The sequence below is a fragment of the Stegostoma tigrinum genome, chromosome 6, assembly GCF_030684315.1.
Source record: "Stegostoma tigrinum isolate sSteTig4 chromosome 6, sSteTig4.hap1, whole genome shotgun sequence".
NCBI lineage: Eukaryota > Metazoa > Chordata > Chondrichthyes > Orectolobiformes > Stegostomatidae > Stegostoma > Stegostoma tigrinum.
Genome location: NC_081359.1, coordinates 114510970 through 114537581, shown reverse-complemented (window position 1 = coordinate 114537581; position 26612 = coordinate 114510970). Strand labels below are relative to the sequence as shown.

Genomic DNA, 26612 nt, shown 5'->3' with positions numbered 1-26612 from the left:
CTTCACCAATTACTGCACCTGAATGCTTACCCTCAGCAACTGGTGCACAAGGACACCCAGGTCCCACTACACACTCCCCCTCTTCCAATTTACAGCCATTCAGGTAGTAATCTGCCTTCCTGATTTTGCTCCCAATGTGAATAACCTCTTATTTACCTCAGGGGTCAGGGGAAGGGTGTGGGGCACTGAGCTTGAGGTCCATAGGCAGGGATTAGGGAAGGGGTAATGTTTAACATAGAACATTACAGCACAGTACATGCCCTTCGACCCTCGATGTTTTGCCGACCTGTCATACCGATCTAAAGCCCATCTAACCTACACTATTCCATGTACGCCCATATGCTTGTCCAATGACAACTTAAATGTACCTAAAGTTGGCGAATCTACTACCATTGCAGGCAAAGCGTTCCATTCCCTTACTACTCTCTGTGATTTATGTTCCTGCAGAAGAGGAACAGGTTCCTTTCCCAGGATTTCACTTCATTCCATGAGCACTTTGTCCTGTCAGATATTTATCCAGTAGTCATCTAACTATGATGTGTTTCACCCTTTAGGTACTGAGCTCTGCCAACAACCTACCTCAGTCTGGTAGCAACTCTCTCACCTTCAGTTCCATTGAAGGGATGGCCCCAGGCTCTGTCATTGGTTCAGTGGCCTCCCAGGATGCTTCAAGGCATGCCAATGGGCAGGTGACGTACACCCTAGTGGGTGGAACAGATGTGGATGGGAGATTTGTTGTGGACAGATTCGCAGGTGACATTTACTTGGCCCAGGAGCTGGATTACGAATTGGGCTCACATTACCAACTGGAGATTGCAATTGAAGACCTGAGTACAGCTCTCCCCCACAGCACTCTCACCATTGTCGACATTAATATTGAGGATCGTAATGAATACGCACCACAGTTTGCTGAGGACCCCATCACTCTGGTCGTCAATGAGAATGCAGTAGTCGGTACCTCCATCTACACTTTCCAGGCAGTCGATAAAGATGGAAGTGGTCCCAACAGCCAGGTCCTGTACACTCTCCTCCAACAAACTCCCCCTGGGAACGTGCTCCACATTGATCCCAGGACCGGAATACTGACAGCAGCAGCAGCTATTGACCGGGAGACCACTCCATTCTTCTTGCTGGTGGTACAAGCCATGGACCAAACAGTGGAGAGCACCCAACGCAAGTCCTCAGCTGTAACAGTTCGTGTCTTTGTGACTGACGAGAATGACAATGAGCCCCAGTTCCTGTCACCATCAGTTCTCCAGGTCATGGAGGATCAGCCCATTGGCAATATCATCTCTTACATCGTCGCCCAGGATGCTGACCTGGGAGAGAACAGCCGACTCAGTTACCGGATCAAATCTGGATTGGGAGCTAACAAGCTACGACTCAATCCAACAACAGGTAAGCAGTTGGGGACCACCTTTTGGAAAGATCACCAATGATGCCTGATGCCCTTCCACTAATCCCTCAGAGACCTCTACCTGACTCCCGCTATCGCTATCATTTGCAGAATTGTCACAGGAAAATGCAATTCATCCATCATGTCCAACTGCCTGGCTGAGCATTTCATCTTATACCATTCCCCTGCCTTCTCCCTGTGACCCTCCACATTCCTTCTTAAAATAACTATCTCATTTAATTTGAAAGTCTGGAGTGAAACTACCTCCCCCACACTCTCAGACAGTAACATAGAGACATAGAGAGACCATTCGGCCCTTTGAGCCTGCTCCCTCATTCATCACGATCATGGCTGATCATTGAACTCGATAGTGTAATCCTGCTTTCTCCCCGTAACCTTTGATTCCGTTCACCCCAAGTGCACTCTCTAGCTGCCTGTTGAATACGTTCAATGTTTTGGCATCAACTACTTCCTGTGGTAATGAATTCCACAGGGTCATCACTCTTTGGGTGTACAAATGTCTCCTCATCTCCATCCTAAATGGTCTACCCCAAATCCTCATACTGTGACCCCTGGTTCTATATATAACCACCATCAGGACCATCCCCCTGCATCTACCCTGTACAGTCCTGTTAGAATTTTATAATTCTCTATAAGATCCCCCCTCGTTCATCTGAACTCTAGCAAAAAACAGCCCTAACCTGGTCAATCTCTCTTCATATCAGTCCCGCTATTCCTGGAATCAGCCTGGTAAACCTTCATCACACACCCTCAGGAGCAAGAGCATCCTTCCTCAGAAAAGGAGGCCAAAACTGCACACAATATTCCAGGTGTGGTCTCACCAAGACCCTGTATAACTGCAGCAGGACATCCCTGCCCCTGTACTCAAAACCTCTCACAATGAAGGCCAACATACCATTTACCTTCTTCACCAATTACTGCACCTGAATGCTTACCCTCAGCAACTGGTGCACAAGGACACCCAGGTCCCACTGCACACTCCCCTTCTCCCAATTTACACCCATTCAGGTACTAATCTGCCTCCTTGTTTTTGCTTCCACAATGAATAACCTCATATTTATCCAAATTATACTACATCTGCCATTGATTTACCCACTCAACTAACCTGCTGAGGTCATTTTGAAGGATCTCTGCATCGTTATCACAGTTCACCTTCCCACCCAACCTGGTATCATCTGCAAACTTGGAAATGATACACCCCCATCCAAATCATTAATATATATTGTGAACAGCTCAAGCCTGTAACCAGTGATGTCCCACAGGCAACAGTCGTGGGACTTCTGTTGTTTGTAATAGATATAAATTATTTTGATGAAAATGTAAGTGGTCTGATTAGTAAGTTTGGAGATGATACAAAAATTGGTTGAGCTGTGGATAGTGAGGAAGGATATCAAAGGGCGTAGCAGGATATCAATCAACTGGAAAGATGGGAGGAGAAATAGCAGATGGAGCTTAATCCAGACAAATATGAGAGGTGCATTTTAGAAAAACAAATCCAAAAGGAAAATATAGAGTAAATGGCAGGCCCCTTAGGAGCATTGACAAACATAGAAGTCCTGTGTGCAAGTCCATAGCTCCCTGAAACTAGAAACACAAGTGGATAAGGTGGGAAAGTTTTGATTCGATAGGACAAAAAAAAGTTGCTGGAAAAGCTCAGCAGGTCTGGCAATGTCTGTGAAGAAAAAATCAGATTTAATCTTTCGAGTCCAGTGATCCTTCCTCAGAACTTGATTTGATTGGATTGGATTTGATTTATTTTTGTAAAACTACAGTCACAAGTGCTGTAGAGTGTCATCATTCTCCTGTGCTATCTTAAACCACAGCAAAATAAACCACGACAAAGAATATAAAGGAAAAAAAATGAAGAGGCCGAGAGAAAGTATTCAACTTCGCAGTCTTTCTTGTTCAGTGCTCCACCATGGGCCTGGTGGCCAGGCATGAGTCTCTCAATTATGTCCTGATGTCATTCACGTGAGGAGCGTTGCCTCACTTCCTTTTCCTGTTTGTTTCTGTTTCCTAAATGTAGAAAGTTTCTGGTATACAGTTGCCAATCTCAGACACATCTCTGACAATTTGCTCATATCCATTTACCTTAATTTGTTCACCCCAGTCATCAGATTGCCTATCAATGTGATGTGCATCCTGAGAGTCCCTTTAATCCAGCCTCTTGAACGTTACTAAAATGTGAGGCTGGATGAACACAGCAGGCCAAGCAGCATCTCAGGAGCACAAAAGCTGACGTTTCGGGCCTAGACCCTTCATCAGAGAGGGGGATGGGGGGAGGGAACTGGAATAAATAGGGAGAGAGGGGGAGGCGGACCGAAGATGGAGAGTAAAGAAGATAGGTGGAGAGGGTGTAGGTGGGGAGGTAGGGAGGGGATAGGTCAGTCCAGGGAAGACGGACAGGTCAAGGAGGTGGGATGAGGTTAGTAGGTAGCTGGGGGTGCGGCTTGGGGTGGGAGGAAGGGATGGGTGAGAGGAAGAACCGGTTAGGGAGGCAGAGACAGGTTGGACTGGTTTTGGGATGCAGTGGGTGGGGGGGAAGAGCTGGGCTGGTTGTGTAGTGCAGTGGGGGGAGGGGATGAACTGGGCTGGTTTAGGGATGCACCAGCCCAGCTCTTCCCCCCCACCCACTGCATCCCAAAACCAGTCCAACCTGTCTCTGCCTCCCTAACCGGTTCTTCCTCTCACCCATCCCTTCCTCCCACCCCAAGCCGCACCCCCAGCTACCTACTAACCTCATCCCACCTCCTTGACCTGTCCGTCTTCCCTGGACTGACCTATCCCCTCCCTACCTCCCCACCTACACCCTCTCCACCTATCTTCTTTACTCTCCATCTTCGGTCCGCCTCCCCCTCTCTCCCTATTTATTCCAGTTCCCTCCCCCCATCCCCCTCTCTGATGAAGGGTCTAGGCCCGAAACGTCAGCTTTTGTGCTCCTGAGATGCTGCTTGGCCTGCTGTGTTCATCCAGCCTCACATTTTATTATCATGGAATCTCCAGCATCTGCAGTTCCCATTATCTCTTGAACGTTACTGCTTACTCTTCATTTTGATCCTGTTTGACACTTGCTGATGCTTTGTCTGTCTTATATTTTTGTGTTCTACTTTTCTACTTTTTCTGCTTTTCTCGAATCTGACTTCCTTCTCTGCTTCTGATCCACTTGATACATCTCATTCACAACTGCCAGGCCAGGTGGTGCCTCCTCCCTCACTCATCAATGCCATCCTGCTGAGAGGGCTAACTCGCTGCTCTGCAGTCTAGTCATATCTGCCCCCGATTTTGAGCACCTAATATTACTCCCTTCCTCTTGCTTTCCATACTCCAGCACTTTCACTGAGTTAGTTTCAACCCTCTCCAGCAGCACAAACACCTGTTCTGAAAGGACCTCAATCCCAGCTCTGTTCAAGTGTAGCCCATCTGGCTTATACAGGTACCATCTTCCCTTCAGTTAGTGCCAGCCCCACATGAACTGAAAACCCTTCTTTCTGCACCCTCTTTCCAGCCACACATTCTTCTGCATTACCCTATTATTTGTGCACTTCCTTTACAGGGCACTAGGAGTGATCTAGAGATTACTGCATTTGAGGTCCGACCTGCTAACTTTCAACCGAGCTCCCCAACTTCTGACTGCAGGACCATACCCACCTTTCTGCCTTTATCATTGATACCAATATGCACCACAACCTCCACCTCATTACCCTTCCCTTCAGGATTCTGTGCTGCTGCTCGGTGACTTCCGGGATCCTTGCACCAGGAGGCAACACACTGTCCTTGATTCTGTGGCTGCACCAAAAGCTGTGTGTTTTCTGACTGCATAGACCCCCACCCCCGTACGGCATAGGCCCCCACCCCCGAACGGCATAGACCCCCACCCCCGTACGGCATAGGCCCCCACCCCTGTACGGCATAGGCCCCCACCCCGGCACAGAATAGACCCCCACCCCCGTACGGCACAGACCCCCACCCCCGTACGGCATACACCCCCACCCCCACATGGCATAGACCCCCACCCCCGTACGGCACAGACCCCCACCCCCGTACGGCATACACCCCCACCCCCACATGGCACAGACCCCCACCCCCGTACGGCATACACCCCCACCCCCACATGGCATAGACCCCCACCCCCGTACGGCACAGACCCCCACCCCCGTACGGCATACACCCCCACCCCCACATGGCATAGACCCACACCCCCGTACGGCACAGACCCCCACCCCCGTACGGCATACGCCCCCACCCCCGCATGGCATAGACCCCCACCCCCGTACGGCATACGCCCCCACCCCCGCACGGCATAGACCCCCACCCCTGTACGGCATACGCCCCCACCCCCGCACGGCACAGACCCCCACCCCCGTACGGTATACGCCCCCACCCTCGCACGGCATAGACCCCCACCCCCATACGGCATACGCCCCCACCCCCACATGGCATAGACCCCCACCCCTGTACGGCATACGCCCCCACCCCTGCACGGCATAGACCCCCACCCCCGTACGGCATACGCCCCCACCCCCAAACAGCATAGACAAACACCCCCGTACGGCATAGACCCCCACCCCCGTACGGCATACGCCCCCACCCCCACACAGCATAGACGCCCACCCCCGTACAGCACAGACCCCCACCCCCCGTATGGCATAGACCCCCACCCCCGAACGACATAGACCCCCACCCCCGTACAGCATAGACCCCCCACCCCCGAACGGCCTAGACCCCCACCCCCGTATGGCATAGACCCCCACCCCCGTACAGCATAGACCGCCACCCTGTATGGCATAGACTCCCCACCCCCGAACGGCATAGTCCCCCACCCCCGTACAGCATAGCCCCCACCCCCGTACGGCATACACCCCCAACCCCGAACAACATAGACCCCCACCCCCGTACAGCAGAGACCCCCACCCCCCGAATGGCATACACCCCCGCACGGCATGGACCCCCACTCCCAAACAGCATAGACCCCCACCCCCAAACGGCATAGACCCCCACCCCTGTACAGCATAGACTCCCACCCCCCCCGTACTGCGTGGACCCCCACCGCCGTACAGCATACACCCCCCCCCCCCCGTACGGCATAGACCCCCACCCCCATACAGCATAGACCCCCACCCCCGTACGGCATACACCCCCACCCCCGTACAGCGTAGACCCCCACCCCCGTACGGCATACACCCCCACCCCCGTACAGCATAGACCCCCACCCCCGTACAGCAAAGACCCCCACCCCCCCCCGTACAGCATAGACCCCTACCCCCGTACAGCATAGACCCCCACCCCCGTACGGCATACACCCCTACCCCCAGACAGCATAGACCCCCAACCCCGTACGGCATAGACCCCCTCCCCCGTACAGCATACATCCCCACCCCCGTACGGCATAGACCCCCAACCCCTCCCCCTCCTCCTCCCCCATCGCTGGCTAGGCCAGCATTTTTTACCCGTCCCTAGTTAACTCAAAAAGGTGGTAGTAAGCCCGCCTTCCTGAACTGCTGTAGTCCATGTGCAGTGGGTAGATTCTGAAACTGGGGCTCAAAGTGCAGCAAACGTTGCAGGATCTGAATAAGTAATTACCCTGGATATGGAAAACATTCACACATTTCACAGGATGGGAAGATCCCCCCACAATTACTCCCAGTAACTCCCAGTCACGCTGACATTCCCCCATTTTCCCCCATTCATCAATATCCCAGACATCAAATCCTATGTTCCACTGTCCCCTGACCCCTGACCTGCTGTGTCCCTGGGAGCAATGGGACTGATCACTAACACTGTCCCCATCTGTCTAATTTCAGGGGCCTTGTCCATTGTGAAAGAGCTGGATTGTGAAGAGCAAAGTTGGATTAACCTGACGATTGAGGCCTCAGACCACGGAACATTCCGGCGCTCAGCCACCCAGCTGCTGCACATTCAGCTGATTGACGTCAATGATGAGGTGCCAACGTTTGATAAGAAACTTTATGAAGCCAGTGTCCTGGAGAATCAAGTGGCTGGCACTCGGGTCATTCAGATACATGCCACTGACAGGGACCAAGGTAACTAACCACTCATTGGACAGGTCAGCAGTCAGGCTGGGCATGAGCAAGGGTCAGAGGATCAAAGGTGATGGAGAGGGTGACAGAAAGGGTGAGAGAGTAGGTGACAGAGAGGGTGATGACAGAGTGACAGAGTGGGTGGTGGAGAAGGCAACGGAGAAGGTGAGGAGAGGGTGACGGAGAGGGTGGTGGAGAGGGTGAGGAGAGGGTGACAGAGTGGGTGATGGAGAGGGTGAGGAGAAGGTGGTGGAGAGGGTGACAGAGTGGGTGATGGAGAGGCTGAGGAGAGGGTGACAGAGTGGGTGATGGAGAGGGTGAGGAGAGGGTGATAGAGTGGGTGACAGAGTGGGTGATGGAGAGGGTGAGGAGAGGGTGACAGAGTGGGTGATGGAGAGGGTGAGGAGAGGGTGACAGAGTGGGTGATGGAGAGGCTGAGGAGAGGGTGACAGAGTGGGTGATGGAGAGGGTGAGGAGAAGGTGGCAGAGAGAGTGACAGAGTGGGTGATGGAGAGGCTGAGGAGAGGGTGACAGAGTGGGTGATGGAGAGGGTGAGGAGAGGGTGACAGAGTGGGTGATGGAGAGGGTAAGGAGAAGGTGGTGGAGAGAGTGACAGAGTGGGTGATGGAGAGGCTGAGGAGAGGGTGACAGAGTGGGTGATGGAGAGGGTGAGGAGAGGGTGACAGAGTGGGTGACAGAGTGGGTGATGGAGAGGCTGAGGAGAGGGTGACAGAGTGGGTGATGGAAAGGGTGAGGAGAAGGTGGCGGAGAGGGTTTCAGAGTGGGTGATGGAGAGGGTGAGGAGAAGGTGGCGGAGAGAGTGACAGAGTGGGTGATGGAGAGGGTGAGGAGAGGGTGACAGAGTGGGTGATGGAGAGGGTGAGGAGAAGGTGGCGGAGAGGGTTTCAGAGTGGGTGATGGAGAGGGTGAGGAGAAGGTGGCGGAGAGGGTGACAGAGTGGGTGATGGAGAGGGTGAGGAGAGGGTGACAGAGTGGGTGATGGAGAGGGTGAGGAGAAGGTGGCGGAGAGGGTGACAGAGTGGGTGATGGAGAGGGTGAGGAGAGGGTGACAGAGTGGGTGATGGAGAGGGTGACAGAGTGGGTGATGGAGTGGGTGAGGAAAGGGTGACAGAGTGGGTGATGGAGAGGGTGAGGAGAAGGTGGCGGAGAGGGTGACAGAGTGGGTGATTTGGTTTGATTTATTACTGTCACATGTACCAAGGCACAGTGAAAAATATTGTTTTCTGTGCTAACCAGTCAAATTGTCCTTACAGAAGGTCATCAGGGGAATAGGACAGAATGCACACTATAGAGTTACAACCTACAGAGAAGATGCAGGGAAACATCAACTCTAATATTAGAGGTCTATTCAGCAGTGTGATAACAGTGGGGAAGAGGTGCTCCTGAATCTGTTGGCACGTGCTTTCAAACCTTTGTATCTTCTGCCTAATGGAAGAGGGTGGAAAAAAGTACATAACCGGTGTGGGAGGGGTCTTTGATTGCGTTGGCTGCTTTCCCGAGGGAGCGGGAATTGTAGACGGAGTCGATAGAAGGAAAACTGGTTTGTCTGATGGACTGGGCAGTGTTCACAACTCTCTGTAATTTCTCGTGGTCTTGGGCAGAACAGTTGCCATACCAAGCCGCGATGCATTCAGATAGGATGCTTTCTGTGCTGCTTCTATGAAACTCAGTAAGAGTCTTTGCAGACATATTGAATTTCCTTAGCCTTCTGAGGAAGCAGAGGTGTTGGTGAGCTTTCTTGATCGTAGTGTTGATGTGGACAGACCAGGACAAATTGTTGGCATGTTTACTCCTAGGAGCTTGAGCACTGTATCATCTCCAGCTCAGCACCACTGATACAGACAGGGGTATGTACCGCACTCTGCTTCCTGAATTTGATGGCCAGCTCCTTCATTTTACTGACATTAATGGAGAGATTGTCTTTCCACCAGGCCACTGAGCTGTCAATCTCTTTCCTGTACACTGCGTTGTCATTGATTGAGATTCAAACCAGGACAGTGGTGTCATCAGCAAATTTATTAATGGAGCGAGAGCTGAATTTGGCTACGCAGTTGTGAATGTGTAATGAGTATAGTCAGGGTTTGCACCCTTGTGGGGCACTGGTGTTGAGGAGTATCATGGAGGAGGTGTTATGGCCTATCCTCAGTGATTATGGTCCACGGGTCAGGAAGCTGAGGATCCAGTTGCATAGAGGGGAACAGAATCCTAGGTCTCAGAGTTTGGAAAGTTTATTTGGAATTATGGTGTTGACACTGGAACTAAAGTCAACAAATAGGAGTCTGACGTAGGTTTCCTTGTTATCCAGATGTTCCAGGGATAAGTGTAGGATCTGGGAGATGACATCTGTCATGAACCTATTACAGGGTAGGTGAATTGTGGTGAATCAAGGCCATCTGGGAGGAGGGAGTTGATGTGTGCAATTACAAATCCCACAAAGCACTTCGCTATGATGGATGTCAGAGGAATCAAAGAGTGCTCATTGGGGACCGGGAGGGTGACAGGGAGGGTGACAGAATGGGTGACAGGGAGGGTGACAGGGAGGGTGACAGATTGAAGGTTTGGTGATGGGGACTCAGGTCCGTGTTTATCTGTGTAAATCTTGTCCATTGTTTCTGTTGTCAGTCTGAGTTGTGTGTGTGTGTGTGTGTTTTTTTGCTGTAGGTTTGAATGGTGTCCTGAGATATGGAGGGCTGGTGGATGACAGCTTCTCTATTGACCCAGTGACTGGTATCGTAACAACCATTCGAGCCTTAGACAGAGAGCAACAGGAACACTACCAACTCACAGGTAAGTGACCAATAACTCAACAAGATAGCTCCAAAGCACTTCCTCTCTCTTCTCCCCTCCCTATCTATCTCTGTCTCTCTCCCCCTTCCTCTCTGTTTCTCTCCTTCCTCTCTTTCTTCTCCTCTCTCTTGATTTTTTCCCTTCCCTCTCATTCTCTCTCTCTTCTTTTCTCTCTTCTCATTCTGTCTCCTGTTTTCATTCTCTCTTCTCTCTCCCTGTCTCCCTCTCTCTCCCCTTCCCTCTGTCTCTACCTCCTCTGTCTCCTCTCACACTCTGTCCTGTTCTCTCTCTCCTCTTGCACTCTCTCTCATCTTGAGACTGTGCCCTGTATTTGAGACTCCCAACTTGGGGGAACAATCTCCTTGTCAAGTCCTTTTGGAATTTACAAAGTTTCACTGAAATTGCCTGTCATTTATCTAAACTCACAGTTGCCTCCATCTCTCTTCATAAAACAAGCCTCTCATCTCAGGGAGCAATCTGGTGAACGTTTGCTGCCTCTGTCTCATCGTCTCACACTGTCCCCTTCCTTGTCTCCCCTTTTCAACACTGTACCTATCATTGTCCCACACAACTTCACACTCTCTCTGTCTATTTCTCTCTTAGTCTCTCTCACCTCCTTTATCTCTCATTCTCTACCTAGTTGCTTCTGTTCACTAATAGGCTGTTTCTTGTAGTTTATGCTAAAGATAGCGGGAGCCCTCCCAATGTTGCTACAGTGACAGTGTCCATCAAGATCAAAGATGAGAATGACAACAGGCCCAGGTTTGAGAAGGACATGTATGAGTTGCAAGTTCCAGAAAACCAGGAGCCAGTCCCACTCTTCACAGTGAAGGCAACAGATGAGGATTTGGGTGAAAATGGACGTGTGCGATATGAGATCATTGGTAAGATAGAAAGAGTGTTTGAGGTGGGAACAATATGAAGGCTGGGTGTGCTTACAGTGCGTGTCATAACATCAGAAACCAAAAGGACACAGGAGAAGGAACAGGCCATTCAAGACCATCAGCTGTGAATTGATTTGAATCATTTATTGTCATGTGTATTCAATGTAAAAATACAGTGAAAAGTGTGTACCATCACCGTACATACATGGCACCGTTCACATTAACTTAGAATAAGATAAGAAAACATAAGACAATTTCACAAATTCCAATTTTCCATGTCCGCAGTCCCACTCTGGGCTTTCCAAGTCTCACCATTGCCAGACAGAATTCCACTCTGGGTTGCCTCACCAGCCTCAATCTCACCACCACCACTACATCACCAGCCCCGATCTCACTGCCACTGCCTCACTGATTCTTGATTTTCTTCTTTCACCCTTCTTATAAAGCAGAGTGATGTGCAATTTTTCAATCCCAAACGTCAAATTCTGTATGTAGGGAACTGCTAAAGAAGCATCTGTCCATGACAGTACCTGTAAGAGTGACCGTCACACAGTCCTTGTGGAGATGAAGTCCCGCTTTCACATTGACAATAACTTCCATCGTGCTCAGTGGCACTATCACCGTACAAAATGAGAGAAACTTTGAACAGATCTAGCAACTCAAGATTGGGCATCCATGAGGCCATGTGGGCCATCAACAGCAGCAGGATTGTACTCCAGCACAATCTGTAACCTCATGGCCCAGCATATCCCCCACTCAACCATTACCATCAAGCCAGGGGATCAACCCTGGTTCATTGGAGAGTGTAGGAGATCGTGCCAGGAGCAGCACCAGGCTTACCTGAAGTTGCAGTATCAACCTGGTGAAGCCACCAAACAGGAGTATCTGCACGCCAATCAGTAATAGCAGCAAGTGACACACGGAGCTAAGTGACTCCACAACCACTGGCACAGATCTAAGCTCTGCAGTCGTGCCACGTCCAGTCGTGATTAGTGATGGACAATTAAGCAACTCACCGTTGGATAAAGGTGCACAAATATCCCCATCCTCAATGGAAGGGCCCAGCACATCAGTGAAAAAGACAAGGCTGAAGCATTCACAGCAATCTTCAGCCACGATGAGAAGTGGATGATGAATCGCAGCCTCTTCCAGTGGTCCCCAGCTTCACAGATACCAGTCTTCAGCCAATTCATTTCAGTGTACATGATATAGAGAAACGGTTGGAGGTACTGGGTACTGTGAAGGCGATGGGCCCTGACAACATTCTGGCAATAGTACTGAAGAGTCGCGTTCTAGAACTTGCTGTTCCTCTAGCCAAGTTCTTCCAGTACAGTTACAACATGGGTATCTACCTGAAAATGTGGAATATTGCCCAGGTATATCCTGTAGAAAAAACTCAGGACAAATCCAACCTGACCAATTACTGTCCCATCAGCCTCCTCTCGATCATCAGTAAAGAGATGGAAGGTGTCAGTAACAGTGATATCAAGCAGCACCTGCTCAGCAATAACCTGCTCAGTGACGCCCAGTTACTGACCACATTAAAGAAACTGAACCAGACCAGAGACATAATTCCTGGAATTCCCTCCCTGAGGACATTGTGGGTCAACCCACAGCAGGAGGAATGCAACAGTTCAAGAAGGCAGCAGACCACCACCTTTTCAAGGGCAACTAGGGACAGGGCAAGAAATGCTGGGCCCAGCCAGTGACACCCACAGATCATGAATGAATTTACCAAAGGGGGTGAATTACGAGCTCCTCCAGTATCTGTACTCTCATCAGGACCTGCTCCTTGTAATGTCACACAGCAAAAAAGAGGCCGTTCATCCCATCATGTCTGCAGTGACAAAAACTGCTCTAACTCTACACTAATTCCACTTTTACGCACTGGGTCCATAGCCTTGAATGTTATGACATTTCAGTTGCTCATCCAAGTACTTTTAAAGATCGTGAGTTTTCCCGCCAGACCCTCACCATCGTCCGGGTGAAAAAGTTTTTCCTCAAATCACCTCTTGCCTTTTACCTTAACAGTGTATCCCTTTGCTCTACTCTTCAACTATGGGGAGCAGCTGCTTCCTGTCCACACTGTCCATGTCCCTCATAATCTTATACACCTCTCTCTGGTCACACCTCAACCATCTCTTTCAAAGAAAACAACCCAAGCTTGACAGCCTCTCTTCATCGCTAAACTGCTCCATCCCAGGCAACATCCTGGTTAATATCCCCTGCAATCCCCTCCAGTGCTATCACATTCTTCCCATAGGGAGGAGACCAAGGCTGCACACAGTGCATCAGCTGTGGCCTAACCAAAGTGCTGTACAGCTCCAACATGACCTCCCTGCTCTTATAATCTACGCCTTGACTGATAAAGGCAAATGGAACATAGAACATAACAGCACAGTACAGGACCTTCGGCCCTCGATGTTGTGCCAACCTGTCATACCGATCTCAAGCCCATCTAACCTACACTATTCCATGTAGGTTCATATGATTATCCAATGACGACTTAAATGTACCTAAAGCTAGTGAATCTACTACTGTTGCAGGCAAAGCGTTCCATTCCCTTACTACTCTCTGAGTAAAGAAACTACCTCTGACATCTGTCCTGTATCTTTCACCCCTCAATTTAAAGCTATGCCCCCTCGTGCTCACCGTCACCATCCTAGGAAAAAGGCTCTCCCTATCCACCCTATCTAACCCTCTTGATTATTTTATATGTTTCAATTATGTCACCTCTCAACCTTCTTCTCTCTAATGAAAACAGCCTCAAGTCCCTCAGCCTTTCCTCGTAAGACCTTCCCTCCATACCAGGCAACATCCTAGTAAATCTCCTCTGCACCCTTTCCAAAGCTTCCACATCCTTCTTATAATGCGGCGACCAGAACTGTACGCAATACTCCAAGTGCGGCCGCACCAGAGTTTTGTACAGCTTCACCATAACCTCTTGGTTCCGGAACTCGATCCCTCTATTAATAAAAGCTAAAACACTGTATGCCTTCTTAACAGCCCTGTCAACCTGGGTGGCAACTTTCAAGGATCTGTGTACATGGACACCGAGATCTCTCTGCTCATCTACACTACTAAGAATATTACCATAAGCCCAGTACTTTGCCTTCCGGTTACTCCTACCAAAGTGCATCACCTCACACTTGTCCGCATTAAACTCCATTTGCCACCTCTCAGCCCAGCTCTGCAGCTTATCTATGTCTCTCTGTAACCTACAGCATCCTTCGTCACTATCCATAACTCCACTGACCTTAGTGACGTCTGCAAATTTACTAACCCATCCTTCTATGCCCTCAACCAGGTCATTTATAAAAATGACAAACAGCAGTGGACCCAACACCGACCCTTGCGGTACACCACTAGTAACTGGTCTCCAGGATGAATATTTCCCATCAACTACCACCCTCTGTCTTCTTTCAGCAAGCCAATTTCCAATCTATTTTTTTAGGCAGTCTGGCATTCCTGGCCAACTGCAAGCTGTGAACTTCCTGCTTCCAGCTGAGACCACAGATGTGCGATATCTTCAAGGCGATAAGAGCACAACAGGAGTGAAAACTAAACCGAATAAGTAAAAAAGCAAAAGAGTTTAAAAAAAACTATTTATTTGCCTATTCCACTTGCCCAGTGATTAAATGTCTCGAATTAAGCTCATCATTTAGAATCCAGGCAGCATTAAGTCAAACAAAAAAAAACCCATCTGCATGTATCCACTGTGCAAAATAAAAAATACACCATCACTTGCAAAAGAAGTCCCACTTTAAAAAAAACACTTAACAGCAGGACACATGTAAGATCAACAACCCTAAAGCTGCAGACTAACCCTAAGTCTGCGCCCCAGGAGTGACTTTCTTTCAAACTATTCCCTGCTGGGGAGAGCAGGCAAGGGAACTGCAACTCGCACTTGAATAAGGAGATGTCTCCAGCCACCTCTCACAGCCCACACAGTTGGATTCCTGCATTCGGGTCATCACTATCAAGTACTTTGAAAACTTTGTCTGTCTGTTTTTTGATTCCCAATTTCTTTTGTTTGCCAAGGTCACTGCGGTCCATCAAGATCTGAAGCTCAGTGTCACTTATCACTTGGCCAGTGGAGCCCTTCACCACTCTTTCATGATCCTGAGACTTCGAGACTGGAGACCTTTGTAACTTCCCACTTAACCTGTCCTGCCCCCTGCTATGGACCAGCACCCCAAGATCCCTCTGTCCCTCTGAGCTACCTGTGACCTGCCTTCACTGAGCATTGCATTATCTTGATACTTCAATCAAAGTGCATCGCCTCATACTTATCAGGATTAAATTCCATCTGCCACCGATTTGCCCATCATCATGTGAAGTGCTGATTTCACCCAGTCCCAATGTTCTCCAGCTCCACACACAGATTACCCCCACGTCCCTAATATAACCTAATCTTCTCCTGGCTATTCTCTTCCCCATGATGTACTTGTAGGTTATTTTGGAATTCTCCCACCAGAGTTCTATCATGCATCATCTTTGCTCTACTAATTGCTTTCATAAGCGTCCTCCTGCACTATCAGTGCTCCACGATAACCTCCAATCTTTCACTCCCTTTGTATCTGTTAAAAGCCACTCTATTACTTTTTATCCAGTCCGGAACATTATGAGACACCTGGAGTTTTCTGGGCTTGATGCTCCTACATTTCACCCTGAAGAGAACAAGTAAGACCTATTCTCCATCCTGTACCTTTTCAAAAAACCCCTGCTGTTCTGCTATAGATTTACCTTCGAGTAGTTGCTCACAGCCTGCTTTGGCCAGATCCTATCTTTTTAAATAAAATTTGCCTTCCCCAATCCAAAACCCTTTTTTCCTGCCCATCTTTTTCCTTTACTATAACAAGCATAAAATGTCCTGTTTGTTGCCATTATCATTAAAATGCTTTCTCACTGCCACCCCAAATGCCCATCTGGTTTCATTCTCAGAATTCATGACTCCTCAGATACTGAAGCAGCCCATGTTCACATGCAACAAGATCTAGACAATATCCAGGCCTCGGCTGACAAGTGACATTTGTGCCACACCAATGCCAGCTTATGATCATCACCAATAAGACACAATCTAACCACCATGCCTTGACATTCGATGGTGTTACCAGCACTGAACTCCCCTACTATCAACATCCTGGGGGTTACCATCAACTGGAAATTCACCTGGACTCACCATGTTAACAGAGAAGAGCAGGTCAGAAGCTGGTGATAATGCGGGAGTAACTCCCTCCTGACTCCCCAGAGCCTGCCCACCATCTACAAGGCACAAGTCACGAGTGTGATTGAATACTCCCCACTTGCCTGGGTAGATGCAGCTCGAACAACACTCAAGAAGCTTGACACCATCCAGGACAAAGTAGCCCACTTGACTGGCCCTACATCCACAAATGTCCACTCTCTCCACCAGCGACACTCAGTAGCAGCAGTGTGTACTATCTACAAGATGCACTGCAGAAATTCACCAAAGATCCTCAGGCAGCACCTTCCAAAACTATGACCACTTCCATATTGAAGGCCAAAAGCAGTAGATATATGGGAACACCACCACATCCAAGTTCTCCAAGCCGCTCACCATCCTGACTTGGAAATATATCACCGTCCTTCAGTGTCGCTGGGTCAAAATCCTGGAATTCCCTCCCTAAGGGCATTGTGGGTCAACCCACGGCACATGGACAGCAGCAGTTCAAGTTGCCAGCTCACCACCACCTTCTCAGGGGCAACTAGAGATGGGCAAGAAATGCTGACTCAGTTAATGACACCCATATCCCACAAAAATGAATAGAAAAAAAAATTCAAGAAATCTACCCCTTCTAAACCCTTTATACAATAATTATTCCAATTAAAGTTGGGCAAATTGAAATTCCCTAATATAATTATCCTTTCATTGTTTTTACAGACCAGTAACATGTCTACTTATCTGCTCCTCAGTTGCCTACTGCTTGTTTGGGGGCCTGTAATATACACCCATCAGTGTCACTGCCCCTATTTTTATTCCTGAACTCTACCTACTAAGCCTCACTTGAAGACCCTTTCAAGATATCATCCCTCTGTAATGAATATTGTGTCAGCACCTTTTTTACACTGTCTCCTGTTCTGCCTGAAGATCCAATACCCTGGAATGCTCAGTTGCCAGTCCTGGCCCTCCCTCTGCCATGTCTCTACACACCAGCAACATTGCAATTCTACCTGTCCATCTATGCCCTGAGCTCATCTGTCTAACCTTTTATATTCCTAGCATTAATGTCTTAAACATATACTGATTTATTTGCAGTAATGCTGCAGATGTGAGTGTGACCATGAGAGTTGTGTTACTGTGAGTCAGTGGCCTATGGTATTATTGCTGGAGTATTAATCTAATGATAAACCCCAGTAATGATCTAGAAACTCAGGTTCAAATTCCACCATAACAGATGGTGGAGTCAGACTCAATACAGTGTAGGATCAACAACAAAGTTTCTGGAAAAGCTCAGCAGGTCTGGCAGCATCTGTGAAGGAGAAAACAGAGTTAACGTTTCGGGTCCGGTGACCCTTCCTCACAACCCAGCAACTTTTGTTTCAGTTCCTGGTTTACAGCATCCGCAGTTCTTTTGGTCAATACAATGTAGAGCTGGAGGAAAACAGCAGGCCAGGCAGAGTTAGAGGAGCAAGAGAGTTGATGTTTTGGGTTTACACCCCTCACCAGGTACTGTGACCCTGGTTCTGGACACCGACCATCGGGAACATCTACCCTGTACAGTCCTGTTAGAATTTTATAAGTCTCTATGAGATCCCCCCTCATTCGTCTGAACTCTAGCAAAAAACAATCCTAACCTAGTCAATCTCTCCTGGTACATCAGCCATCCCTGGAATCAGCTTGGTAAACCTTCGCTGCACTCCCTCAAGAGCAAGAGCATCCTTCCTAAGACCAAAACTGCTCACAATATTCCAGGTGTGGTCTCACCAAGACCCTGTATAACTGCAGCAGGACATCCCTGCCCCTGTACTCAAAACCTCTCACAATAAAGGCCAACATACCATTTGCCTTCTTTACCAATTACTGCACCTGAATGCTTACCCTCAGCAACTGGTGCCTAAGGACACCCAGGTCCCACTGCACACTCCCCCTCTCCCAATTTACACCCATTCAGGTACTAATCTGCCTCCTTGTTTTTGTTTCTACAATGAATAACCTCTCACTATCTGTCTCACTATCTCAGAACCTTTAATTGGAAAAAGAAACTTTGAGCCCATGTATATTTTTTTCTGTTTTGTTTCTTGTTACAGATGGAGATGCAAATGGCCATTTTCACATTGACAGGAACATGGGGCTTTTGTCTACAAGCAGTGGCCTTGACAGAGAATCGGTTCCATTTTACACTCTGACCATTGTGGCTAAGGACCATGGAAGCCCACAATCAAGCAGCACGGTCTCTGTCCATGTTACAGTGCTAGATATCAACGATAACAGCCCCACTTTCCCACAGTCTTCCTACAGCATTGACATTGCAGAGGATAGTGCAGTGGGCACAGTGCTTCTGGAAATTTCTGCAACAGATGGTGATGAGGGATCGAATGGTGATGTCCTGTATTATCTGAGCAGTGAATCTCAGGGTGTGTTTCACATTGATGAGAGGGGAAAGATTCGCACTGTCATGTCTTTGGACCGGGAGCGACAGTCCAGCTACACCTTCCTGGTTCGAGGTGTTGACTCAGCTCCCGCAGAACCCAGGAGCTGCACGGCTCGGGTTGAAGTCAATGTGAGGGACGTAAATGACCATTCTCCACATTTTGTCATTGACCCCCTCATTGTAAACATCTCCAAACACACACCTGTCAATCATCTTGTAGCCACCATGAAGGCAGACGACAAAGACTTTGGTGCCAATGCGTCCATATTCTACCGCTTCCTGACAGCAGTTTCTGGGTTCACCATCAATTCCTTCACCGGGGAAATTCGCCTGTTGTCACCGCTGTCTACGCTGAGTCAGAGCGAACGGACACTGTTTGTGGTCGCAACAGACCAGGGCTCCCCAGCTCTCTCCTCCACTGGCGTCATCATCATCCACCTGAGGGAGCAGCAACACCGTGGCCTGCGCTTCCGCCGCAGCATCAGCAATGTACCTTTGGCAGAGAACGCTGCAACCGGTACGTGCACAACTGTGCTCACACTCACTCCCTCACACTCGCTCACAGGAGCGGCATGGTGGCTCAGTGGTTAGCACTGCAGCCTCACAGGCCAGGGACCTGGGTTCAATTCCAACCTCGAGCGATTGTCTGTGTGGAGTTTGCTCATTCTCCCTGTGTCTGTGTGGGTTTCCTACGGGCGCTCCGGTTTCCTCCCACAGTCCAAAGGTGTGCAGGTTAGGTGGATTGGCCATGCTAAATAGCTTGTAGTGTTCAGGGGTGTGTGGGTTATAGGGGGATGGGTCTGGGTGGGATGCTCCAAGGGGCGGTGTGGACTCATTGGGCTGAAGGGCCTGCTTCCACACTGTTGGGATTCTAATCTAATCACTCACTGACACACACACGTATATGAACATGTGAAATTAAAGCCGGAGTAGTAATAAAGCTCCACATTCCCATTTCTCCCTCAATTCTTGGCCTAAACAGAATCAATACACTTCAACCTGAGAAATGTTCTGTAATCAGGACTTGTGACTTCCAAAGACTGGTGACCATCTGAGGGGAAAAATTTGCCCTAAGCTCAGTACTGAAAGGATGACGCCTCATTTAACAACAGTGCCCCTGATTCTGGACTGATCCACAAGAGGAACCATCCTTTCTACATCCATCTTGTTTGGACTGTTGTTGAAATTCACAGTTTCCAACAACTCATTATGGGATGTTTCCTTAAGGTGTAATATTGATATAAAGAAACAAACAAAGAGAATGCTGGAGAAACTCAGTGAGTCTAGCAGTGACTGTGATGAGAGAGACCATAAGAACATATGAACAAGGAAGAGGAGGAGGCCATTCAGCCCCTCCAGCCTCCTCCACCATTTACTACAATCATGAGTTCATCTTGACCTCAACTCCATTTTCCTAAGCACTCCTTGTAACCCTTCAGCTTGTTACTAATTAAAAATGTCTGTCTCCTCCTGAAGCATTCACTACCCTCTGAGAGAAATAATTCCTCATCGTCTCAGTTTTAAACATACCACCCTCTTGTCCTAAACTATGATTGAGATGGTGGTAGATTTCCCCACATCTTTTCTGTGTCTAAGGGAAACAGATTGAAGCTTCAGGCCTGGTATGGCTGTTTTCAGAAAACCCCCTGCTTCTGGCCTTTACCTGTCACAGGATCCCTGCATTGAGACAATATTCACTTCTTATTTTTTATTCATTCATGGGATCATTTACTGCCCATCCCTATTTACCCTTGCTGTGGGCCTGGGGTCACATGTAGGCCAGACCAGGTAAGGTCAGCAGTTTCTTCCCTAAAGGACATTTGTGAACCAGATGGGTTTTTCCTGACAATGATCCACTGTCATCGTTAGACTCTTAATCCAGATATTTACTGAATTTAACTTTCACCACCTGCCCTGGTGGGATTCGAACCCGGGTCCCCAGGATATTACCTGGGTCCCTGCAATAACATTCCAGCGATAATACCACTAGACCATTGCCTCCCCTTTATTTCTCTATGTCCCTCCCCAACTCTAACCTCTGACCTTATTGTTCTTTGTCCCCTTGGGTTCAACCCTGACCTTGTTATCAAGCTGGCTGAGAAAGAGAATGTAGTTATGCCCTGCCGTACTGACCTCCGCCTGACAGAGGCTGAGCACCAACTCTCAAACACTTCTTTCCAACTCCCCTGCACCATGACCCTACCATTGAATATCAAACTGGAGTTTCCAAGAGTGTCACTGACCTCATCTCCTCTGGACATCTCCCCTCCACAGCTTCCAACTTGATAGTCTCCCAACCCCACTCAGCCCACTTCTACCTCCTTTCCAAAACATACAAACAAGCCAGCCCTGGAAGACCCAATGTTTAAGCTGATTCCTGCAACACCGCCACCCCTGATCTCCTTGACTCAATATTCTGTCCGCCATTGTTCACTATTTCACCAATTACATTCGAGATTCTTCACAGGAACAAAAACAGAAGTTGCTGGAAAAGCTCAGTTGGGTTTGGCAGCATCTGAGAAGTAAAATTAACATTAACATTTCAGGTCCGGTAACCCTTCCTCAGAACTGCTGCCAGACCTGCTGAGCTTTTTCAGCAACTTCTATTTTTGCTCCTGATTTACAGCATCTGTGGGTCTTTTGGTTTTTATTCATGATTCTACCAATGCTTTATGTCATTTCCACAATTTCCAGTTTTCTGAACAGAGTTGCCTTCTCCTCCTGGATGGACAATCCCTCTCCACATCCATCCCCCATCAAAATGGTCTGAAGCCCCTTCAATCCTTCTTTGAAAAGAGGCCTGCACAGTGTCTGATCTGATCTCCTCTGATTAAAAACATGTCTGTCTTAGCCATTCATCTGGATTGAATTCCATTTGCCATTGACAGGTCAGATGAGGACCTGCCTGGTTATATCCTCTTGTAATCTAAAGCTTTCCTCCTCATTATTTTCCAAATCACCAATTCATATATCATTTGCGGATGACTGATTATCCTTCCCATATCTATTTATAAACCATCAAAATGAACCACATGCTGCCAGAGCTTCAGCACTGACCCCTGTGGGACCCTACGAGACACGGTTCCAGATGGAAAATCACCCTTCAACCAGGAGGCCATAAAACCATTATGGACGGTCCTTTGAGTATAGGAGTTGGAACGTTATGTTGAGGTTGTACAGGACACTGGTGAGGCCTCTTCTGGAACACTGTGTGCTGTTGTAGTCATTCTGTTATAGGAAGGATATATTAAGTTGGAGAGGGGTCAGTAAAGATTTCCCAGGATGTTGCTGGGAATGTTTGAGTGAAAAGGAGAGGCTGAATGGGCTGGGACTTTATTCACTGCTGCATATAAAGTTGAGAGGTAACTTTATAAAGGTTTAGAAAATCATGAGCTGTATAGGTGGGGTGAATGGTTGGTATCTTTTCCCTAGATGAGGGAGCTGAAGAATAGGGGTGTACTTTTAAGGTGAGAGGAGAGAGATTTCAAAAAGACGTGAGGAGCAACTTTTTTACGCAGAGAACGGTTTGTGCATGGACTGAACTTTTAGAAAGTGGTGGAAGCGGGTACAGTTACAATGTTTAAGAGACATTTGAATAAATGAGAAAGGTATGAAGGGATATGGGCCAGTTCCGGGCAGTTGGGACTAGTTAGTTAAACTGAAGGGTCTGTTTCCATGCTGTACGACTCTAAGACTCTAATGATAGAGTTATAGAGTCATACAGCATGGAAACAGGCCCTTCGGCCCAGGCCATCCACGTTAACCAGACATTCCAATCCTTCGTAGTCCATTTGCCAGCATTTGGCCCTATCCCTCTAAATCCTTCCTCGTCATATACCTAACCAGATGCCTTGTGAATGTTGTAACTGTACCAGCCTCTACCATTTCACTGGCAGCTCGTTCCATATACGCATCATCCACTGCATGAAAATGTTGCCCCTGAGGTCCCTTTTAAATCTTTGCCCTCTCACCTTAAACCTATGCCTCTCTAGTTTTGGATTCCCCTTGTCTAGGAAAAAAACCTTGGCTATTCACCCTATCCATGCCCCTCATGATTTTATAAACCTTTGTAAGGTCACCCGTCAACCTCCAACACTGCAGGGATAACGTTAAGGGCATTTAAACAGTCCTTGGATAAGCATATGGATAATGATGGGATAGTGTAGGGGGATGGGCTTAGATTAGTTCACAGGTCGGCACAACATCGAGGGCCGAAGGGCCTGTTCTGCGCTGTATTGTTCTATGTTCTATATATGATATAAGCCTCAGTCTATTCAGCCTCTCCATATAACTTAAACCCTCCAGACCTGACAATATGCTTGTAAATTTGTTCTGCACTCTCTCCAAATTTAACAACATCTTTCCTTTAGAAGGCAACCAGAATTGTGTGGAGTATTTGTATGAAGACATTGGCTTCACCAATATCCTATACATCCACAATGTCCTAGTTCTGTTCTATCTGATTCCAGCTTCTCAAACTACAGGGTGAATTCAAATCATGGTCACTGCCCCCAAGGGATCCTTCATCTTAAACTGTGTAATCATGTCGGCCTCGTTACACCTCACCAAATCCAAAATTACCTATTCCCTCGTGGTTTCTACCACAAGCTGCTCCAACAAAAACCGCCTCATAGACATTCCGCAAATTCCCTGATTTTCCTTATCTCCCTGCATTTGAAGTCCCCCATGATTATTATAACAGTGCCTTTCTAACGTGCCTTTTCTATCTCCTGATTTATTTTCTGCACCTCATCCAAACTCCTGCAAGGGGGCCTGTATATAACTCCCATCGGGGTCCTTTTCCCCTTGTGGTTCCTCAACTCTACCCATACAGATTCTATACTTTCTGTCTCTGTATTGCTTCATGGTATTGATTTAGTTTCATTTCCTTCCCCATCTGCCCATCAGCCTGCCCTTCTGATAGGCTGTGTACTCTTGAATGTTTAGTTCCCAGCCCTGATCCCCTTGCAGCCACATCTCTGTGATACTCACAATACTGTACCTGCCAATTTCAATCTGCAAAACAAGCTCATTTAATTTGTTTTGTACACTGCATACATTTAATGACAACATCCTGAGTCCTGCATTGACTGATGCTTTCTCAGAGTTGTCCCCCCGCCTGCTGTGATTTGAAGTTAGATTCCTGACCCTTTCCATACTTTCTACCCTATTACATGTTCTGGAAAAGGTCAAAAGTCACATGACACCAGGTTACAGTTGAACAAGTTTGTTTGAAATCACAAACTTTCAAACGGCGGCTCCTTCATCAGGATTCTGTTCCCTCAAAATTGCTTCCAATAGTTTCCTCACCATTTAAGTTAGACTGACTGGAGTTATGAGCCAGACCATACCCCATCAAACTATCAAGAAGATAATCTAGACCCTAACTTGTTCTTATTTTAAAGGTAAATGTAAGGTGTTGCACTCCAAAGTGAAAGCAAACCACACTTTATTCATCCACTATATTTAAGATACAACATATGAAAGAAGGACCAAAAGAACTGCACATGCTGTAAATCAGGAACAAAAAGAAAGTTGCTAGAAAGGCTCAGCAGGTCTGGCAAAGTTAATGTTTTGGGGCCGGTGAGGTTGGGTTCAGAGGAAGGGTCACCGGACCCGAAATGTTAACTCTGTTTTCTCCTCCACAGATGCTGCCAGACCTGCAAGAAGGAATGGGAATAAGAACTATATTTCAAAACTTGGCAAAGCAACAGACATAATAACTATTACTAATCTCTTTACTCAGAGAGTAGTAAGGGTGTGGGATGCCCTGCCTGCAACAATAGAAGACTCGCCAAGTTTAAGGGCATTTAAATGGCCATTGGATAAACATATGGATGATAATGGAATGGTGTAGGTTAGATGGGCTTCAGTTTGGTTTCACAGGTCGGTGCAACATTGAGGGCCGAAGGGCCTGTACTGCGCTGTAATGTTCTATGTTCTATGTTCTAATCTACTGTTCCAATACAGCAACATCCCAAAAATGCACCCTTTGCCAAAAGGCAAATTCAGAAAACAGATTATCTCACATGCAGTTCGCTAATCCAGGAGTAATGAACATCAAAGACAATTCTGAGAGAGGGAGAGAGAGAACTCCCGCTTTCAGCTGTAGCAAAGAGAGATGTGGCATCATTTCACAACCTCAGCTGCTTCTGCTAAAAGGCTAAACTAAAAATCCTGATTCTGATGGAGTTTGACCACATCCCTTTTGATTTGATTTGATTGATTTATTGTCACGTGTACCAAAGTCCAGCAAAAAGCTTTATTTACGAGTGGTACAGGCAGATCACAGCAAGCAAAGGATGTACAGATCACAAACAGCAAAGAGACATACAGGTTACATTGCAGGTTACATTACTTGAGGCTAGTGCCCATTCAATAGTCTGATAACGCTGGGAAAGAACCTGTTGGTTCATGTCGTCAAACTTCTGTACTTTCTGCCTGATTTAAAAGGTTATAGGAGAGCATTACTGGGGAGCGATGGGTCTTTGATGATGTCAGCCACCTTTCCGCAGCTGTGAGCCAGTAAATGGAGCCCATGGATGAAAGATTGGCTTCTGTGATGGTCTGGGCAGTGCACACAACCTTCTGCAATTTCTTACGGGCCTGGGCAGAGCATTTTGCGTATCAGGCCGTTATGCACCCGGACAGTATGCTTTCAGGGTGGCATCTGCAGAAGTTGGTGAGGTCCTTATGGACATGCCAAATTTCCTAAGCCACCTGAGGAAGAAGAGGCATTGTGCCACCTTGTTTGTTGCATCTCCGTGGGAAGTCCAAGACAGGTCATCAGTTATTGTCACTCTGAGGAGCTTGATGCTCTTCACTCTCCCAACCTCAGCTCTGTTGATGTAGATGGGAGTACATTCTTCTCCCTTCTTTCTGAAGTCAATGATGAGCTCTTTAGTTTTGCCAGTGTTGAGAGAGAGATTGTTTTCAGTGCTCCAGGTCACCAAGCCCTCTATCTCCCTTCTGTATTTTGACTTGTCATTGTTAGATATCCATCCCATGCATTGGTGTCATCAGTGAACTAGTAGATGGCCTTCATTCAGAATTTGGCAGCGGTAGGGGGGTGGGGGTGGGGGGTGCGGTTGCTACTATTGTTCCCAAGCTGTTTACTCTGGTGGTTCTGGTGGACTGCTCACTACCTCTGGCTTACAACCCCTCTCCAAAAAAACCCAGGACATAATAACCATTTAAAGCCACAGCACCATTGCACTGGCCTGTGGTTTCTGGTTAATCCCTGCTCCCTTCTGGAATAACTGTACCACATTGACTGCCCTCCAGCACCTCTCCTGTGGCCAGTGAGGAAGTGAAAATTATTTCCAGTGCCCCTCCTATTTCCTCCCTTGTCTCACTCAACACCTGGGGATATCTTTCATCGGATCCTGGAGATTTATTTACTTTAAGCCTGCCAGGCCACTCTGAACCTCCTCTCTGTCTATGCTAATTTCTTTAATTGTATCACAGACCTTCTCCCTGAGCTTTATACCAGGTTATCCCTCTTACTGGTGAACACTAACTCAATGTATTCAGTTAGAACCCTCCCTATATCCTCTGGTTTCATGCACAAATTACCACTGCAGCCCTTAATGGGCCCCACTCGCTCCCTCATTAATCTTTTATCCTTCATGTACCTATGAGCCAATCTAGGATTTTCCTTCATTTCACCCATCAGCATCCTTTCATGTCGCCTTTTTAACTCCTGTACTCTCTCTTTAAGTTCTTGTACATTTGATATTCCTCTAGGGCTCCTGCAGTTCTGACCCCTCGATATCTGTCCCTTTTTTCTCTCGGCCCAGTGCTGTCTGTCCCTGAGTTTCCAGGATTTGCTGCATGTGTTGGTCCCATC

General features: G+C 47.8%; 1 protein-coding gene across 2 annotated transcripts in view; it reads left to right on the top strand.

The window, feature by feature from the left end:
- LOC125453604 (protocadherin-16-like) overlaps nt 1-26612 on the top strand; it is a 344257-nt gene that overhangs the window by 230517 nt on the left and 87128 nt on the right. For both annotated transcript variants that reach the window (XM_059646911.1, XM_059646910.1), the window contains 5 exons: nt 555-1398; nt 7219-7458; nt 10138-10263; nt 10938-11147; nt 18420-19280. In XM_059646911.1, coding sequence (XP_059502894.1) covers nt 555-1398; nt 7219-7458; nt 10138-10263; nt 10938-11147; nt 18420-19280 — 2281 coding nt within the window. The remainder of the gene's footprint in view (nt 1-554; nt 1399-7218; nt 7459-10137; nt 10264-10937; nt 11148-18419; nt 19281-26612) is intronic.